General features: G+C 46.8%; 1 protein-coding gene across 2 annotated transcripts in view; it reads right to left on the bottom strand.

Annotated features, from left to right (window-relative positions):
• PRKCE (protein kinase C epsilon) overlaps nucleotides 1-20,982 on the bottom strand; it is a 477,122-nt gene that overhangs the window by 289,351 nt on the left and 166,789 nt on the right. For both annotated transcript variants that reach the window (XM_037066522.1, XM_037066523.1), the window contains exon 2: nucleotides 7,859-7,922. In XM_037066522.1, coding sequence (XP_036922417.1) covers nucleotides 7,859-7,922 — 64 coding nt within the window. The remainder of the gene's footprint in view (nucleotides 1-7,858; nucleotides 7,923-20,982) is intronic.

The following is a 20,982-nucleotide window of genomic DNA, read 5'->3' as shown; positions in this document are numbered from 1 at the left end:
TTCCAACGGAGGACCCTGAAGCCGGAGGAGGGAGAGAATGGGTGCATCAGAGACACTCACTCTCATCTGTGTGTACACAGACAACTGCACCCAGCCCACAGGCCCCCATGAGCTCACACCCAGGGTTTACACACAGGAGGAAGATAAAGGCCCGGCGGTGGCAGCTCAAGTAAGATGGTGAATGCACTTGATTGTGAAAATTGAATGTATCAACGAAGCTAGGTAATAAGGAAAATCAATAAGACTGTCAACACTGGCCAATTTCAACTGGATAAAAGGATAAAGTAATTGGTCCTAAAGGACAACTCTCTAAATTAGGTTAGATGAATGGAAATACACTTTGTTTTAAGCCAAATCATGAGGATACCAACGAGAGTCAATGATTAAATTACAGGCCACTTTGACCCAGGATGATCGGAGCTACGAACGTGAGTGTCCAAAAACAGGCGTCCTGATGAGACACAGAAACGACGTGCAGCAAGGCAACAGAGACGGAACGGGGCCAGGGCACGCCGGGCTCACTCCCTAAGGACCTGTTATAAACCCACCCTCTCTGTCAGTTTATCTCCGGAATATGACTATCCCTTATTCAATTACTCTATTAGGAAAACAGACACACAAGACAACAGACAATACGATTCATGCTTCCATAACAGCAGAGGGGAAGGAGGCTTTAGGAGTGATCCCAAAGAGCTCTGTGCTCCAAACACTCAGGGCTCGATTGTTTTTCATCTGCTACTGGCTGCCATTTGGTGTTGTTATCCCCGGGGAATTCATCTCAGAGGAACTGCTGTGCCTCTAGAGCCTATTTGGAAGGAAATGAGGGTTGCTTGGCTTATTTCTCAAGTATTTTAGCTTTGTCTCTTTATGACATTATAAACCTCCTGATGGAGGTGAAGTGCTCGCTGCTTTCCAGCTGACTCCCCTGGTCACATCTGGTACACCGGGTCACTTCTAGGAACAAGCCTTGATTTCATCAGGACAAAAGATAGAGCCAAAAATCTAGAGACTAAGGGGCCAGCTCCCTGGGTCTGAGTATCAGTAGCAAGCAGCTATGCTGAGGGGAATGTGGGGTATACTCTGCAAGATCAACGTTTCTGAGCATCTGGATTTTATTATTTTCACTCTTATCAAGCACTGAGGCTGTGTCTCTCCGCACGCCCCTAGAGAGTCCCACAGGTCCATTCCCGTCTGGGGAGCCCATGGGGTGGGCCAGACCAGGATCTCATTGTCCAAGGCACCCCACAGGAGGGAGACCTATCAGCACCTTGGAGCTGGTGTCTGACTTTGAAGTCTGCTGTTTGGGAAGGTGGAGGAGTCTCTTTAACCTCTGAAGCAATGTTTCTCATTAGAGACTGAACAGAACTTGAAAAGAGAGAAGGAGTGGGAGTGTCGGGGCTTGGTGCCAGAACACTAGCTCGACAGGCTGGAGCGGAGGAGAATGCCCAGGGTGGTACAGTGCTTATCACGGGATTCTGCAAGATTGCTCAGGGAGAAGAGAGTGTGCGGAAAAGACTGCAAAGGGACGTCTGTACCAGAGCTTGACCTTCTAATCACCTATGTCCAGTGCTGATAAAATGTGCTCTACTCAATGTCCCAGACTTGACCAAACTTGGCCTAGAACATTCCCCCTCCTCTGGGGCCAAGGTGGATGAGAGGCCTTGACCATGAAAACACGTCCAGGAAGAACTGCTTCCCCTTGCAAACACAGCTTAATCATTGAAGACATTTCATTTTCTTGTTGGCATAGCATGAAAATTTCTGTCTGCAACACTGATGACTGTCTTTGTTTGAAAGCTCCAGGAGAACACAAACTGCAGCTCTTTAATTTACCGTGTCTATCGAGCCCCATCTAAAAATGAGAGTGTCAAAGCTGTCTTTGACAGGGATGACACGATCCCTCTGCTCAGGATGGCCTCCCCACGTCTTCCCTGTCAATCTAGTCTACCGAACTTTCCCTTTTCAGCCCAGGCCCTGCTTCTCCCCTGAAGTTTTCCCTGACTTATTCCAGCCCTGATTTATTCCTGTTTAAAGAGCTCCTGGTAACAGCCCGTTGAGCATTCCACGTGACGCTGCCTGGCACCATTCTCTAGTGCTTTTCTCCTGCAAGTTCTGGATGGCTAATTCAACTGCAAGCTTCCTGAAGGTGCGGCCATGTGTTCCTGTCCATGCCATGTCCCGTTCTCCACCTCCCTCCCCCCTTCCCACTCCCCAAACCCAGGATGGGCACCCAGCTGGGCACGTATATTAAAGTGCATGGGTGACTACTGTTCATGTCAACAAATGCTTCTTTCTGTCTGATAACCAGAAGGCATGGGATTAAATAATGTAGAATTTTGAAGGAAAAAGGTACTATTATCAACTGAAGCTTCAGTGGGATTCTGGAATCTAAGGGATGTTTTCTAGATAGATACTGCCCACTGGTTGAGGCCGAGTTTCAAGAAGTCCTCCCCTCTATTCTAGTCCTGCAGGCAGTGCTCTGATGCTTGCAATGGACACAAGGAAGATGACCAACCTGCAGGGAGGAGAGGCGGGTCTGGGTGGGGACCCACATCTAGGGATCGATCCACCTTCCAGGGAGCCCGAGAAGCAGCTGGCCATTCCCGACCTGGGACCAATAGCATTTCTGCTTGTAAGAGAGTGGAAAAAAAGATCTGCTTTTTTTTTTAATGAATAAGACTCTCTGCTTCACCTTTGGGTTCAAAGCTAATAACTTTGGCTTTATAGTTCCATAAAGAGCTTGCTGGAGAAAAGAACTAAAATAAAAAGAACAGCAGGGAAGTCTTTGCCCTGTGAGCAAACTCATTATCGGCCGTGAGTTAGCGCAGGGCACGGAGCCCACAGCCTGCAGTCTGGGCCCAGCAGGGCCGAGTCGTCAACCCTGCGGCCTCGGGCACATCACCTGACCTCTCAATGTCACCATCTCCACATAGAAGTCATACTGTCGGGCACTTGATCTGCATGCATTATCATTTCAGAATGGAGCAAAGCTGGTTTGATGGTGTCTGTCTGTCTGTGCAACTTGAAAAAAGTTCAAAAGATCTGCAAAGATGAGTTAAGATTTCTAAACTAGGCCGTCAAGAAAGGTTAAGGGATTTGATGGATTTGGCTTGAGGAACAGAGATTTAATAACACAGTCTTCAAACAGTTGCAGGGTTTTTACCCAGGGCCCGTGAGGGTGTGGGGACCACATGTTCTCAGTCTGCACTGAAAAAGGGAAGCCACGGCCCAGGCTTTGGCCAGGAGACATTTCTGACACCAAGAGCCACAAGACACAAACAAACTAGAGGATATATTTCTGGGAAATCCTTCATTGGGGGAAGGACAGGGGAGAGAGGGAGGAAAGGGACGGGGGAGAGAGAGAGAATGGGGCAGGCAATACTATGGCAAGGTGTGAACCCTGCAGAAAGCAATCTCATAGCCCCTACCAGATGTATTAGTCTGCCAATGACCTCTGTCACCTTGCTCTGTTCTTGGGCTTTTTGAACATGCATGCCCCAGGATCAGAAACCTGCCCTCCAACTATTTCTCTGAACTGTTCTGTTCCTTTGAACCTGCCTGCTGTGCCTTCAGGGCCACTGGGTCAGAGCTATCCCCACCTCCCTGCCCGAAGGTCTGCAGGACCTTTGGGCATTTATTGAGCATCTCCTATACTGAGGCACTCTTATAGCAACCTTATCGGTACCTATCCTGGGTATGACCATCCCCATGTACGGGTGAGAAATCTGAAACTTTAAACTGGTAAGCATTAGAGCCAGGATTTAAATTCAGGATGGGAGGACTCCCATGCTTTTCCCACTCTATCTGCTGCCAATTCCAGAGGAGAGACTAAATGCTTTCCGTGGCATGCGGCTGCAGAAAGAAGGGGAGGAAGTGGTGGGTCCCGCTGCCTGCGCCACATCTTCTGCTTCCACGACATGCTATCCCTCCAGAACCTGACTTAACGGCGTTGTTTCTGATGTACATGTTGCAAAAAATCATTCAAATTATTTTGTATCTTCTTCATTTTATTGGAGAAACAGTTTGGTGATCCAAACATACTGGTAAGGCCTACTTTTCGTTCTTTCCATGGTTGGTTTACACTGAAGAACTCCCCCAGGTGAGCACTACACCTGATGGAAGGCAGGGAAAGAAGAGTCTAGAAAGTCCCAGGCCAGACTGATTGTCCCTCCTCTGGGAGCCTGCACATCGGGGTGCAATGTCCTATTATCATCAAGAATGGAAAACATAGACAAATTACATCACAACAAAGGCAGAAATACTAAGTATAGTGCACAGCAAGGAGCACTAGTTGGCTTGTTTGAGAATTACATTGCTGTTTACACTTCTGTTACCTGGGCTAATTATGCTCTGATTTAAGTCTCCGGTGAACCTGCAGTGCCTTGTTTACCAGGAAGCTACGTGGTCATTACTGATGTTAAAAGCAAAACACTTAGAGGCACCTGAGACTGAAGGATTGCACACAGGCCTTCTAGAAAGGTTTTCCACTTGGGATGATGTAGAGAAAGTGCCTCACAAGGTACCGACCTTTCTTTCAGCCCCTTCTACCTGCTACAGATATTAACCAGCCCTCAGCCTTGAGCTCTGATAGGTATCCATTCACATTATGCCAAAGGACAAAATCATGTGACCGGAGATGACCTTAGCGGTCATCCAGCCTGACCCCTTACATCTGGGGTTAGGTTGCCTAGTTTAGACAAAGCACACACTGATCAAACTCCATTATGCTGAACTGCACAGAACATGCAAGCAGTGCAATTTTATTAGACAGTTAGAAATCACATTAGCTCCAACTCGAGCAGAGGTCAACATCCAGGCTTTCCACAGTGTGTTAGCAAGAGAAAGACTCCTCTGGCGCACCCTAAAAGGAGGGGGGTATACTCACACCATCTCGGCCCCACAACGTTGTAAAGTGTACTGCCAATTTGATGAGTGTGTTTTTTCCATTGATGGGACCAGAGCATTGGAAGGGATGCTTGATGGAAGAATAGAGTGGTGAAGACATCAGCTATCCCTCATTTCAACTTTTTTCTTCCTTTTGAGGATACGAAGTTAGGTATTTTCACTAAAGAAAGGAACTTAGACAAGAATCTGTGGATGCCCATGAACTAGCTGTGACACCATTTTCACACTGGACCATTCTCATGCAGCACAGGGAACAAAAACATATGTTGGCTACAGATCCTCCACTCCTCCCCCCGCCCTCCCAACCCTTCCGAAAACAAAACTGCATCTGGACCAGGAGCCCTCAAAATCCTGGCAGCAGGACCAGGAGAACAGACGCGCAGAACACAAACAGAGCGCCACAAGATCAGCTTTTAGGAAGAGATCTCTGGAAGTCCTCCCACCATCCAGAGAAAGAATCCCAAATCCACCAAGAGCAAGAAAACAAGAGCAGAAAATGTCTGTCTTCAGAGCAGCACATGCTAGCACTTTGCAGAATCTGGCATGTGTCAGCATTTCTGAAGTAAACTCCATTTTTTGTAGATGAAAGAGATTTTTTTTTAAAAAAGTAAACTAAGAATTCAGCCCAATGCAAATTGCTTTGGCCATTCACATACTATAAGCCATAGAAGCAAGAAGAAAAAAATCAATTGCAATTTATTTATTCATTCATTTGTCCATAGCCTTTCCTTCTAATGTAAAAAAAAGGATGTCTTCTATAATTTTGCACATCATTAAGCTTTTCAAAAATCCAAGCCTCCCATTGGTTGCCCAGCATCTTGGCAGAAAAAATGTATATTTAATTATGTCATCGCATATAGATTATGTAAGGAAAAAAGTGGGCTGACTTTGCTCATTACATGTTTCACTGGTGTCTACAATTAGGAGGCCACTGCACACAGACATATACAGATATTGTGGGTTTGGTTCCAGACCACCGCAATAAAGCGAGCTGTAATCTTCTTGCTGATGGAGAGTCTTTCTTTCAATTTGTTTTTTTTTCTTTAAAAATCAACCACTGTGAAGCACAATAAAGCAAAGTGTGATAAAAGGAGATATATCTGTACAGTTGACCCATGAGCGAAAGTGGGTAAGGGGCGCCGACCACTTGCATAACCAAAAATTAAGTTAGTCCTCAGCACGTCCAGATTCCCAACCACAGATCGAAAGTATGTGCTATTAAGTCTGGTGGATTTGAGATCCACCTGTTTTGTTAAAAGCAATGCAAGGTTTCAACTTACTGGGCGCTTTATTTCTTTTTTTTTAAGATTTTATTTATTTATCATTAGAGAGGAAGGGAAGGAGAGAAGGAGAGAAGCACCAATGCATGGTTGCCTCTCGTGAGTCACCTGCTGGGAACTGGCCTGCAACCCAGGCATGTGCCCCGACTGGGAATTGAACCACGATCGTGTGGTTCGCAGGCCCGCGCTCAATTCACTGAGCCACACCAGCCAGGGCTGGGTGCTTTATTTCTTAACCTAGGTGATGGGTACACTGGTGTTCATTTTATTATTCTTTAGGCCCCTTTGTACATTTTACATAGTTCACACTAGATGCCCTAAACTTCCACAACAGATTCTATTCTGGGCTTCTCTGAGCTGAGAGTAGAAAAGTAAAGTTGGAAACCCCAAACTGTATGTAATTGCAACAAAAAGCAGAAAATCGAAGAGACCAACTTTAGCAGATGTCTAAAGTTTTAAACCCATGCCAAATAATGGTGATTAAAAGAGAGCCAGACTCTATTATAAGCCCCATGTACACACAATTGAATTACTGAATTATTCTGAACACGTGTTGAAACTGGTGATGAATCAGCCACATGAAAATCATCAGGCACCACTGTCAAGTGCACCACCGACCACCTCCTTTGAGTTTGCTCATAGATGAACTTTGCCCATCACTGAACTTTAGATTAGAGCTTCCTCCCTAAAGTCGGGGAGACCATCTGGGGTTGTGACTTGTAATCCCCAGTATCCAGGCGAGATGCTGTAAATAGTCCAAATCTACCAGCCAGGGCCTAAGTGAGCTGTTTCTTTCCCTTCGGGCCACAGGCCCTAAAACCCCATTTGTTCTCATTGCCAAGAAGAACCAACCATGGTCCACTAATCTTTCTGCCTTGATATTAAACCCAGCTGTTCCATCCCCCTCCCCACTGAGAGGAGGAGAAGAAAGATGGTCCCAGTGACTAAATTTCAGTCCTAATTCCCAACCTGCCACTATATCCCCGTTCCCAGGTGGTCAGGGTCTTATTGTCTCTCCTTCCCTTTTCCCAGGCTGCTCAGGCCTCACCACCCTGCAAGCTCTTAAAACCAGTAAGAGGGCCAAGACAGGATCAATGGCGGAGGGTAGGAGGAGAAGGAGGAAGAAAAATCCAACTATCTGAGAACATCTACTCCCTGTGTAATCAGCCAGTGGCTGTGGACGGTCCTTTACCCCAGTATTTCTAAGTGTAGGACTTTTCCCCCCAGAACTGGTTAAAAAAAATTACACTTCTATAAAAGCTCTACAGAAATAAGATTCTGAAATTTGACACCTTATTTGTTTTATTTCTGAGTACCGTTAGACCAACTGGTTTTACTACCCGCCCACACCCCCACCCACACACAAACGCCACGGGAGCCCCCAGGGAGAGGCTGCCGCTCCCGGAAGCCTGCCTGGTACACCAGGGAGCGGGAACGCAGGTTTCATTGGCCTCACTTGGTAAGTCGAAAATACTCCCTCTGCTCCACAGAAGTTAACAGATGGCTAGTCCCTTTTGGTATACAGGCATAAGCATCTTCAAAATAACCTTTTGCTTTAAACGGTGCCAGTTAATTAAATGTCACTGTAAAACACCCCAGCCAAGGAGGGGAGGGAGAGCCCGTAAGACAAAGCATCAGTGGAGGCGAACAAGGCTGAGGTCACTCTCTCCTACCTTCACCGGATGACCCCGAAAGATCGATGATCACATACACTTTGCCTTCTGGCTCCAGATCAATCTGCAATTAAAAAAATGACAGTGACTCTGTTAGTGTGTTACGGGGGCAACCCAAGAGATCCGTGACAGTTCCACCCCAAGTTGTGAAAACCTAGAGTCACAGCTGCATTCAGTTCATCAACCTGCAGAGTATCAAACGGCAGGTGGTCGAGGGGAACAAAGGAGAGTCCACATTCACAGGCTATCCAGGAGGATCTGGATGCCGTCCTAGGAGGCCCAATGCATCCCCAGCAGTGGGTCACCCCAGTGGTTCTGCACCGGAAGCAATTTTGCTACACAAGGGAAACCTGGCCCAGGGGACACTTGCCACAGGGGACATTTGGGGGACATAAGAATGTCAAGGGACATTTTTGACTATAATGGCTGGAGAGGGAATGTTGCTACTGGCATCTACTGGGTGGTGGCCAAGGACACTAATGAATGTCCTACAGCACACAGGACAGTCCCTGTCACAATGACCAACCCAGCCCAAATGCCAACAGTATCGCGCTGAGAAACTCTGCATCACCCCATTTCACAGTTAAGGAAGCTGTGCTGCAAGTTCCAAAGGAAGTGGCAATGCTGAGGTTCTGCCCAAACTGTGTAAAGAAACTTATTTTTTTTTTATACTAAACAACACTGCTCCTGCTCTCGAAGAGTTTGCTGTCTCCTGGGAGAGTTCGAAAACAGAAAACAGTGCTGAGCCCAGCTCCATAAAGAGGGACAGAATAACTGAGTCTGGTGAGCCTGAAATCCATGCAGAAGAGCGGTCTGGAAGGCTCCCTGCAGGAAGGGAGGGAAGACATTCGCGGTGGAAATAACAGCACAAGCAAAGGCTGAGAACACGCATGGTGCTTGTGGGAGAGCGAAGGACCCCCAGGCTCAGGCTGTGTGTTGGCACATGCATTTGTGCAAAGTCCAGATTCTATCAGGGTTGTGGAGAGAGACAATGTCGCTAAAGTCTTACCACTGACCTCCTGCACTCACTCTCCCTCCCTCCCCCAACCTCCAAATCCAGCTATGCACTCCAATACACAACCAGGCTGATACAACCCTCTGATGTTAGAAAAGTCAAAGGGGCTGGGCCTCTTTGTAGTTGTGCTATCTTTGCAAGGTCCAAACTGTGCTAACAGAAACTGTCCTCATACGCCCTGGCTAGCGTAGCTCAGTGGATTGAGCGGGGGCCTGCAAACCAGAGGATTATGGTTCGATTCCCAGTCAGGACACATGCCTGGGTTGCAGGCCAGTTCCCAGCAGGGGACTCAGGAGAGGCAACCATACATTGATACTTCTCTCCTTCTCTCCCCCTCCAAAAGATAAATAAATAAAACCTTTTTTAAAATTAAAAAAAAAGAAACTGTCCTCATGAGAGAGCAGTAACTCTAGAAACCCCAGGTCACTGAACGCCCTCAGATGCCTACCCCACCCCCACCATCCCATCTGCCCATGCAGGGCTTTAATCGGCTTATTGTGCCATGCTTGTCTCCCCAACGAGCTGCAAATTTCCAGCAAATTTCTTACTGGAACCACTACTCCTCCTTTTTCTCTTTCACTGTCTCCTACAAAGAGTGGGCACACTGTTAGCAAGCAGGACTTAGGAAGGGTCATTCTGGTGAATACCTCCTCCTCCTCCTTCGAGGTCCAGGTCGATTATGGCCTCCTCTCTGAAGCCTTCCCAGATATTCTCAGTAAGACTCATCTACCCTTCATGTGTGTCCCCACAGTACACATACGTATCTTAACCACGGCTCCTATTCAGCTGCACTCCACGGTCCACATGCCTAGCTCCTCTGCTAGACAGAGAGCATGAGGACCTTGTCTGCATCCTTAGTGCTTAGCTCGCTGTCTGTTGGCCGGAGACATCCAATAAACATTTGAGGAAGGGAGAAAAGACTCCGGTTCAGGACTTCCAGAGTCCATTCAAGGATCGTTTGCCCCTCCAGGGCCCCATCCCTGGTAGGAAGGAAGGCAGGTGACCTGCACCAAAATGACATTCAAATGAGGTGAGAGGGAAAGAGACGCAGCTGTGCCACGAGCACGACATGCTCCCTGGGGAGGAAAAGGCGCAGCCTGAGCTGACCTTCCCCAGAACCCCACCCCACGCCACTCTCGCTGTGCTCACAGCCCGGTTCCCTGAGCCCTTCACCAACTCCGCTTTATTCCAGACACAGACTTCCGTGGTTGAGAGTGCTTCCGGTTTCCTTCAAAATTCCCTTTCATCAACAGGGGTCTTCAAGGCCTGCTGGGTGAGGCTCCCTGTGACACTTCAGGTGCTCTGTTTGGGCAGGGAGTGGGGAAGGGCAGGGTCTCTCTCACGTGGCCCCCGGGGGGGGGGGGGGCCTGTACCTGGGATCTCCAGCTTGATATGCAGATGGGAACTGCCTAACGAACTGGCGACGCCCTGAGATGACTCCCGGAGTCTGTGAGTTGGGATCTCTTAGTAAAGAAAACATTCTCCAGCACCCTCGCCACCAGCACTGAGCCCTCGCCCCTGGCCACAAGCATCAGCCGGCCCCTGCACTGAATTACAAACAGGAAAACCAACAACAGCCGGCTCTGCTGATCAGAGCCAAACCAGAATCCCATCCCTGCCACATTTCTAAATTATCAGGGGCCCCCTTGTCCAAAAGCATGGAATTTCAATAATGTATGCCTAGTAGAGATTAGATCATCCCTATTAAACCCTGCCGGCAAAATGAAACGCTTTCTCATACCCTCTAAGTCAGAGATTTCCCACGACTGTGGACTTCCTTGGCGAAGCACAATGCTATCTGCAGAAGGCAGGGAGGAGGAGGCAGGAAAGGCATGAGATGGGCTGCGAGGCAGATCCGAGGCAGGCAGCGTGCCTATCTTTGCAAAAGGGGAGTGAGAGCTGGTGGCCGGGGGGGTCGGGTCATTGACGATAAAGTGTATTAGGATATTAACATTCAAGATAGCAATCAGAAACCATTTTAGCACCCACTGCTGCTTCCATGCTGGTGAACTGTGTTTCCAAGTAGAGAAATAGAAATTAAGCTATTAAACATGCCAAAAGCAACAGAGAGCTTTGCAGCCTGGGCAGATGGCCACAGAGAGCCAGCTGAGCCCCAGCCAGCGGACTGAGGAGGCTCTGAGAACCCATCTAGGGGGGTACACCTTCAATGCAGATGAGTACGGGGGCTATCAGGTACAAAAGGTGATGGAAGTATGGTGCAACCTCATGGCCAACTTAGCTTCATCACAGAATCTGCTCACAATTATAAGGCCCAGACAATGCAGCAATGTAGGTGCCCAGCCCTGAGCAGCCTCTGCAGGCTGTCAGTGGGCATCACCACCAGGCAGCTGGCACTACGCCAAAGCAGGCCTCCTCCCTCCTCCCAGTCAATCCTGGGGTTAGTTCTAAGCTCCTTCTGCCCTCCAGGTCCCTCCCAATTCTCCCTGATGCAACCCTATTCATCAAATCTCCTTGAACCTCATACTTGAAGAGTCTTTGTAGCTACTATCTTCGTTCCTTTGACTATGATTCCCTTCCAAGCCCCAGTGCCCTGGGCTACCCCTCCAGCTGGGGCCAGAAGTAAGGTAGTAGCACAGTGGGGGAGACACGGTCGCTGGAGTTAGACCGGGGCTAGATTCCAGTTCTGTCACTTCCCAGCCCAGGCAACTATTTACTTCCCCTGAGCCTTGGACTCAGTCGCTTCGTCTGTGAAATGGGTGGTTGAGAAAACTCCGTGAGACATGCATGCAAAGCCCTTGGCCCTAGGAGACACTCAGCTCGTGGTGGTGAAGAGTGAACTTCCTGGCTTCGTGGCCTAAAGCACGATACTAACTCCTCTCTGCCTTGGGTCTTGTGTCCATGAAATGGAGTTAATAATAGATTGTATCATTTGGCTTGTGCCATTTGGCTGTCATGATGCCAAATGAAATAATCAAGGTAAAGTGCTTAGCATGATGCCTGGCATGAAATACTCAGTACTTGCTGGTGCTGTTATTATTTTAAAAAGCTAGTCTTCAAACCTGCCTTTTAGGGCAATGTTCTTTCCGCTATATCAAAAATTTTCCCCCAACCAAAAAAAAATTTCTTGTCCAACCAAAGTTAATATTATTACATGTTATTCCAGGATACCTAATGACTGTGCAGAAGCCTGGTGCACAGCCCAGAGGAAACCCAGGGCAGGGCTCCAGCCCGGCCATCAGAGGGCCACGCACCACTCCTGAGAAAAGGAGAAGGGGAGGGTGGCCACGCATAGGCTGAGCGCCTGCTGGGCCTCAGACACTGTGTTCACTGAATCTCCCGTGAGGCCTGCTCCCTGCTCTTCGGATGGAAAAACTGGGCCTCGGAGAGCTTTAAGCTGGATTCCCCGCCCAGAGCTGCCTGGAGCACACAGGAGAGATGACTGTGACAGAGCTCCCGACTCAAGCCCTGACTGGCCCTCTAGCCCTCCAGCCTTTTCCAACAGCCCAGTCCCAGGGTTCTCCTTCCCCTAAGCCTCTGTGGGTTCATCTCCTTCTTAGGCTTAAGCGACTGGCTTCCCAGCCAGGTTAGTTTAAAGCAGAGCATTGCATCCCACACTTCGCACCCCCTGCCGTTGGGCGAGGTCTGGGCATAAATAGAGCTCCACTCATGTGAGTTACGAACAAGCCCAAACAGTCCATGGACCCACGACAAAGAACTCTCTGGAAAGCAAAAAGACTCATGGATACTTTTCAGGGAGGTGGAGTAGTATCTAACCATTCACAAAGCCCTCCACACACATTATTTTATGTTTTCCTCATAATTGGTCTGTAAGATAGCAAGTATTGTTAGTACCACTCTACGTATGAAAACGCTGAAATTCAGGAAGAAAACTAGCCGATATGGTGATACACACCACTGCCCAGCTTCAAGGGGCACCATTCACCTGAATGAGTCCCCTGCAGCTGGGAAGCCTGGACGTGAGAGGCACCCCCAGCTCCTGACCCTCTCAGCCCAGTATTTCTGTCGCCACACCGCCCCAGCAAGAATCCTGGCCACTGGGCTAGCACCCCACCAAATTTGCAACTTCAGTACTGCTGCTGCGTGTTGCTGTGAGCCACAGACATCTACATGCCTGTCTTTGGGGGGTGACCGAGTTCAAGACGAAGGAGGTCAGAAATTCACAGCCAAGCTTCCTCTTAACCAGAGGCTTAGCTTTCACTGGAGACCTCTAGGCAACAGAAGAGCCCGCAGAGGTCACACACATGCCCGATTTGAGTTTCACTTCCTCTCCCCTCTGTTGGAAGATGCTGGGCCCAAAAGGAAGCAAAACGCAGGGAGTGGCTCAGAAATAGATGGATCCAGAGAGGATGAGAAGGGCGGAGAGAGGCTTGCACTGCCCGAATGGCACCAACCAAGTCTTAAATACGATTGTTTCTTTTTCACTCGGAGAAGGGTGAGGAGTAAGGAAGGTGGTGGTATACGGCAGAAGGAGGGAGAAGACTCAGGAGTCCTTTTCCAAAGTAGAGACCCGTGCTGAACTTCTACATCCCTCTTATCACTGGCCATTCTCCACCAGAGACACCTCAGGTGTGCTGCTGTCCCCACAAAGGCACCTGGCACGGACGAGGCAAGCCAGACAGAGCAGGGGAGCTGCCTGCAGCGGGCATCCTGGCTTCTGCTTTGGAAAGCACAAAACGGTACTGCGCTACACGGGCCACTCTGGAGCAGCTGCCGGGAGCAGGTTTGGAAGTGAACAGCGCAGACTCTCCATCTGAGGAGGGGTTTGCCACCTGCCCTCCTGGCAGAGCACGCTCACTGCCTGGAAAGCAGGGGCTGCACAAGCAAAGACTGAAGAGTTTAAGGTTCCACTCTAATAAGAGACTTCCAATTGCACTGACTCTCATAAAATAGCACTTTCCTTCATAAAGGAAGGCTCTTTCTTTTTCAAACACCTTCCACGGGAGTGCAAATATATTATTTAGGCTTTAGTGTCCATCCCCATGGAGGAGAATCTTTTCTGTCCAGCACCTGGGAGGGATTCCATACATATTTATATGTGTTGGCGCGAAGGATGGGTGGCCTGATTTTAAACTCCATCTTCACGACTGAATTTTGGAGATGATTTACTCGGAAAGCCATCCATCCGTACACAAATGTTCTTCACAGCTTCATTCCCAACAGCCCAATACCGGAGACAATCCAAATGCCCAACCACAGGTAAACGAACACGCACGTCGAGCTGGGTCCACATGATGGAATTTTACTCAGCAATGAAGAACGAACTGCTGGGACATGCAACAAAAATGGATACCCCCTAAACAACGTTCCAGAACAGGCCAAATGAACCTCCAGTGACAAATAGCCTATCGGTGACCTCCTGGAGGTGGAGGTGGGAACTGAGTACAAGCGGCAGAGGATCATTGGGAGATTGTGTCAGTATTGTAGTTACAATACCAAAGTATAGATTCAATTAAAAAACAAGAAAGAAAACAAAAAAAAGGCTCAGAGAAACTTTCGAGGGAGATGGAAAATTTCTATGTTGACTGGGTGGTGGCTACATGAATGTATACCTTTGTCAAACTGCATTAAGCTGTACTCTGAAAATAGATGCACTTTTTTGCATGTAAATTATGCCTCAATGAAGTCGTTTTTTTTTTTTTTTTTAGGAAAAAAATAGCCATCTTCGCACATAAGGATTGCCCCACAGTTTTCCTTTAAATAACAAATCATCTTCCCACCCTCTCAGGGCACTTAAATTTTCATATTCCATTTTTAAAAATAAAAGGATTCATTCAGAGTTTTTCAAGAGTACATCTTCACACGACAGAATGTACACCTACCTGTGTAGGCACACATTCACACCCCCACCCACCCACATGTGCAAAACACACTCACAGGCACAGCCACCTTCTTCTGTCTTCTGTGATCAAAATATGACCAGCAGAGGAAAAACACATCCAACATGTAGGTTTGAGAGACTGCTGAATTTTTAAAATCTGTCTCTGTGTGTGTGGATCTCAATTTCCTCATTTGCAAAACAAGGTGATCAGACCAAATACTTTAGAACAGCTTCTAATGACCTTAAGGACCTAAATGCCCATGAATATGGGACTGGTTAAATAAATTATGGTATATTTGGTAGATCACAATGCAAGCCCTAAAAAAAAGAATTAAAAGATCTAAGTGTACTGACTGACATGAAAATATCTCTGGGATATATTAAACAAGGGGAAAAAAAAGCAAGGTGTAATGTGTTTATTACGCAAGGGTACAGTGTAAAAAAAAATGGGAGTGCGCATGGGGTACACACGCACATTCTTTCACACACTTGTTCCACCAAGATTATCTCTAGGAGTCTCCGTCAACAGGGGCTGCCTCAGGATTGGATGACCAGGACTCAGGGAAGAGGCCTTATTCTTCATTCCATTCTCTTTCAGGACATTTGATTTTTGAAATTGTGTTCTTCAGTTACCCTGTCACAAAATTTAAGTCCATGCCATTTATTTTTGCCAACTATTTCTAATCTCCAATCCACGAGAGAGCAGCTTGCTTCAGTTACCAGACACATCCTGAATAATGTCCCTCAAAAGTGACAGACACAGCGCTTTCCCATTCCCCGAAGCCGGGTCACAGGAACCAAGGGCCGCAGCAGCCATTATCTCCGTGTGAAGGTCCAGGTGGCTGGGCGGGAGGCCGACACCGCAGATCCTGGCTCTCCACGGGTCACAACCGGAGCAAACATAAGTTAGCACCTGCTTCCTCTTCTCTGCAGGCTCAGAAATAGACCCCGAGAGCCAGCTCCCTCTGATGACAGAGGTGGCTAAAAACAAACAGCTCGGTGTGTACGCAAATGCTTTCCTGCACCGAGAAAACAGTCAACGGTGCCAAACCTAATACTGAGAGTGGGTAATGGTTTGCAAAGCATCCCCCGGTCACAGTACAGTTTTACTATCGCCTTTCAGGGAAATGAGACTGCATGACTGTGTACCCTACCTAAGAGGAGATGGTGAGTGCAAATAGGAAATGCAGTCACTTACGACCAGTGTTTTGAGGTGAAAAATACCCACTACCAATCTGCACTTTGCATTTTACTTTGCAATGGTCTCTCACACTGGGTGTATTTGTGTGTCTGTGTTTTAGTCCATGTTTCCTATTTTTTAAGCCAATACATTGAAGTGATTGAGAGGGAAGGCTGTGAAGCTAGCCTACTTGGGTTCAAATCCCAACTCTGCCTGTTACGAGCTATATGGCCCTTCCTTTGATATCTTCATCCACAAATGGAGGATGTCAGTGGCACTATCCTCATAGTGTTGGGTGGATTAAATGAGACCGTTTAACTTAAGCACAAGGAGGTGTGCCTGGCAGACAGCTAGCTAGTGTCCCATAAATGTAAGTTGTCTGGTCATTATCATCACTTCCTGTCCAAACTGTGAGTGCCTCTAGGACAGAGCGCCGTGCTCCTTTGAGGGGGTCCGCAGTCCCTGGTTGGTGGCTGGACACATGGCAGGGCTCCAAGTGGCTCCGCATGGATCCGCGTGGACCAGAGGAGCTCAGGATTGTGCAACCGGAAACCTCATCTCCAGGCCAGAAACTCTTCTGTCTCTATAATGGTCCACACCCCAACAGAACCTCTCACTCATGAGTGCTCGCAAAGACGTCAGTTCCTGACTCCCTTCAAAACCTAGACATTAGAGGTGCCATTAAATCACTTGAACTTTTCAAGGAGAGACTATTTATTTAACTCTTAACAATAAACACAACTCTAACGAACAGCCTTTGCTGGGCACTGTACCTGTGTTCTCTGGGTGAGGGAGGCAATATCCTTCTTCTCAACCATTTCAGGGGTGAGAAAACTGAGGCTTGGGGATTGAAGTACCTTGCTCACCTTGTCACAGCTTGAAGAGGAGGAGCCTGGATTAAACCAAGGCTCTCCAACTCTGAACCCGATGTCCTGTTACCTTGGGGCCTGGCACTCTGCCCAGCAAATGGCACAGGCTCAAGGACATTGTGTGGAAAGAACATGCTGGGAGCTGTTCAAGGAGTTCACACTGTGTGCATGATCCCAGAGTTGCTTCTTGGACACAGAACAATGAAAGGAAAGCTCCTTCAGGTTGAGAATATTGTAATAAGTATGTGTGGTGCCAAGCGGGCACTGGAAATATTGGGGAGAACACTTTGTATGGTATATGGTTGTCTAACTACTATGCCGTATACATCTGAACGAATGCAAAATAATATTGAATGCTGACTGTAATTGAAAAAAATGTTTCAGTTTTTTTCAGGAGCATTTCAGACCTTGCTCCCCAACATGTGTCATCAATTTGGCTCAAATAAACTCTTACAAGAAAAAAAGAAGAACGTGAAATTCCCTCATTGCCCTCCTGGAGCTCATAGTTGAAAGTACACCAAACCCGCAGCAAAACAGCTGGGAGCTCAGACAACGACACATGAATACACTGCAGGCTCTGACTTGGGGGATCCATGTCCTGCTGAAAACACTGCCGGAACTCGGGGTTTATGGATATCAAGTCCTATTTGCCATTACTTTTCATCATATATTTGCAACTATGTCTTATGAGAAAAGAACACTTATAAAAATCATAGAAGCCTAAAATTTCTTTGTAACCCATACACGTAGATATGTTTTTATTGATTTTAGAGAGGAAGGAAATGGGGGGAGAGAGAGGGAGAGACATCAATGTGAGAAAGAAACTCCGCTGGTTGCCTCGCACACATACTCCAAACAGGGATAGAACCCACAGCCTAGGTATGTGGTCTGACTGAGAATCAAACCTGCAACCTTTTGGTGTGCAGGACAATGCTTCAACCAACTGAGCCACCTGGCCAGGGCATGAAATTGAAGAGTTATAATCAACTTTAAAATCACTTAGTTCAAATAAACAGAGAAATAAAATTAAAGGCTATTTTTCTCTCTTATTTTCCTATCATAATTAGCCAAAGTTGCTTTTAAAGTATGTATTTCTGTGCTATTTATTCATTAAAATACAGACAACACTAAGTATTATAATGTATTCAGTTTTAAAAAATAAGACCACGTGTGAACTTACAACAAGAAGCAACAATCTCCTGACCCATTATTCCCCAGAGGGAGCCAATTCTATTTAGGTTTTCCTGATGGCCACTGCCATGGCCCTAAATAAAAAGTTTATACCTCAATTTCCTGATGCCTTATGTTAGACATTCTCTCTCGTTTTGCTGGTACAAGAGATGATGATTGATTAAGTTCCCTGGCTATCTCCCTCCACTTTCCCCCTCCACAGTTCTCATCACAATTCTCAGTTCCTTCTCCATTCTTGTCTACAACTGCTGGAGTGCCATTCAAAAGGTCACTCTGTTCTCCCACGTCTGGCCCTCCCGTCCTCAGCCTGCCTCTCCCTCCGTCTCCACTGTTTCTACTGTTAGTCTGTCAACACTACAATGTACCAGTGTTGTTCTCTAACTGTAGTTGAGTCCCACACTTTGTGTACACAGTGGCTACAAAATCTGAAAACTAATTATGATTTTGTAAATGGTTTTACATACACGTTCTTTTCCAATGGCCTAATGTGACAACCCAAGAGCAAGTGGACAGAGAAAATAACTAGTATCAAATTCAAATGGATTCTTCTTCTTTCCACTCTACCAATCGTCTTTCCCAGACCTTCAGGTTTTCCCAGGATCCTTTTCTGTCAGGGTTACCCCTTCCAGACACTTCCACTGTCCTCCTCGCCCTACACTGACTGACTGACTGCTCTCTGGGCTGCTCCCAGCAATAGAATTGTCGCTTCTTATCACGGCTCTGCAGGGTACAGCGGCTGGTACAGGAACCCATCATCTTCCTTGATCTGGGATAGTCCCTTGTGTTTGCCTGTGAAGTCATTCTGATTGAAACACCAAGTACGAGAGTATGTAGAAAGCCAGCATTCCTAAGACCTTGCATGCCTGTCCTCTCACACATGATAGTTCAGCTGGATACAGAAATCTAGGTTCTGCATAAGTCATTATCGGCACTTTCTCTTAACATAAAGATTGCCAGTGGACTCTGATGTCAGTCTGTTTTCTGTTGCTCAAGAGTAGATGAGTTTGTTTTGTTTTGACTCTCGAAGTTTTAGGATTTTTTTTTTTTTATCCTCAGTGTTCTGACATTTCACAATGACATGTCTCTGGGTGTATTTTTTGACTCATTGTGTCAAGTTAAACTGAACTGGTGGGAGGTACTCTTCTATTTGTTCTTTGCTATTGGCCTCTTTTCCATTTTCTCTGTGAAACTTCTATTATTCAGATGTTGGACCAATAGGACTAGATCCCTATGTCTCTTACTATTTGTTATATATGTTTCCATTTCTTTTACTTTTTAATCCATATTCTAGGAGATCTCCTTTACGACCCTTTCACTGAACTTCAGTTTCTGACAAAACATTAATCTTCCAGGAATGCCTTCCGATTTTTTATGCATCCTTTCTCACAGCATCTTTTCTCTCTCTTGTTTCAGTGTACGTGTGTAACGCATTTCTGCAGATACCAGCCCATCTGCCTTAGGGTTAGAGAGTGGGAGCCCACATTACAGCAGGGGACCCCCACGCCAGCCCTGCTGGTCCTCCCCAAACCATCAGACCATTTCACGTTAAAAGAATCTTCCAATTTTTTACACTGGGGATCCAGGTCTGGCTCCAGGTCCTCAGGCGGCGAAGGGAATCTACACACAGTTCCACACACAGCTCTTCAGAGAGTCACGTGGTTTCAGGGCACCTCTCACTCCTGACCCTTGAGGTTAGTAACTAAAGTCTCCAAACCTGGAGCCCCTTCAGGATTCCGTGGAGCAGCTGGCTCTCGGCCGGGCCCTCCCGGACCGCTACTCCGTTTAGCCAGTTGCCACTCTGTCCTCTACTTCCACCCATGGAAATTCACTGAAATAGCTTATTAATGGCTTCTTTCTGCTCACTTGGTGGTTACGGAATTTTACCCGCCACCGTCTTTTCCTTTTCTGTTACTTAGACTGGGCCTTGAGTGGGCAAAGAAGCAAACAGATCCCCTTGAATGGGGAATCCAAAAAACGTGTCATCTTAAATGGCGGTACCCAGTGCTGTGGTGGAGAGAGACGGGCGCTCTTACGGACTGCTAATGAAGTGTAAGTCGGCACAACACTTGTGGAGAGCGATTTCACGTTAAATAGCAAAATGATTTGACCTAGCAATTCCACTACTTCTGGGAACTTATCCCAAATCACACATGTGCAAAAACAATTTACATACAAGAATGATCATTACAGCATTTTTAAAGAGTGTAAACTTAGAAACTAATTGTCCAATAATAGCAAACTATTTAAATAAGTTGTGGATTATTCAAATCATTAGCTACCATGTCACAGCGAAAAAAAATGCTGTAGAATTATACTTACTGACATGGAAAGATATTCAAAATATGCCATTAAGTGGAGGAAAAGTGAGATAAATCGTAGTTCATAATTCAATTTTGTAAAAATACAACATGTATGGGAAGGTACATAACAAATGGAAAAAGGTTAAGTGTTGGGGAGTGGAATAATGCGTGTGTGTGTTTGCCTTGTGTATGTCCACAGTTTTCTCAACTTTGTACTTTTTTCTATTTTCTACTATAATGTCTTATTTTTTACAATCAAATAATTAAATGTGTTGTTGCCTGAAGAACAATCTGTAGCTCAATCCTCTCATTCACAGGTAAGGAAACCGAGGCACAATAAACGGTTAGATTAAGCAGTCCATTCAGGCATCTGAATAACTGACCGCAGCTGAAGTCCCAGGCCCCACAGAGTGAGCAGGCTCATGCAATGGGACACACAAGCTGGACACACACAGGCTGAAACCCACACCGACATCTGAACTAGGAGGGAAGATGCTCTCTGAAAGGCATAGCAAAGGGCGTCTGAAAATCCTGTTCAAGCTCTGAGTGTCCGAATAGAACCTCAATCCATGCTGAGCATCACCGATGTGAGATTTCCATGTGATATTTTGGATGAACACAGAAAAGAGCTACATCACAGGTGTGATGTGTTATAAACCATATAAAAGGGGGTCTATGGACTCACATCTACTTTGAGAGGACAATTTAGGGCCATCTGCAATCACTACTTAATTAAGGGAAGCAGGGCTTGAAATAAACCCAAGCACAA

The sequence above is a fragment of the Sturnira hondurensis genome, unplaced genomic scaffold (assembly GCF_014824575.4).
Source record: "Sturnira hondurensis isolate 20B ecotype Veracruz unplaced genomic scaffold, ASM1482457v3 Scaffold0016663, whole genome shotgun sequence".
NCBI lineage: Eukaryota > Metazoa > Chordata > Mammalia > Chiroptera > Phyllostomidae > Sturnira > Sturnira hondurensis.
This window is presented reverse-complemented; position numbering and strand designations above follow the sequence as displayed.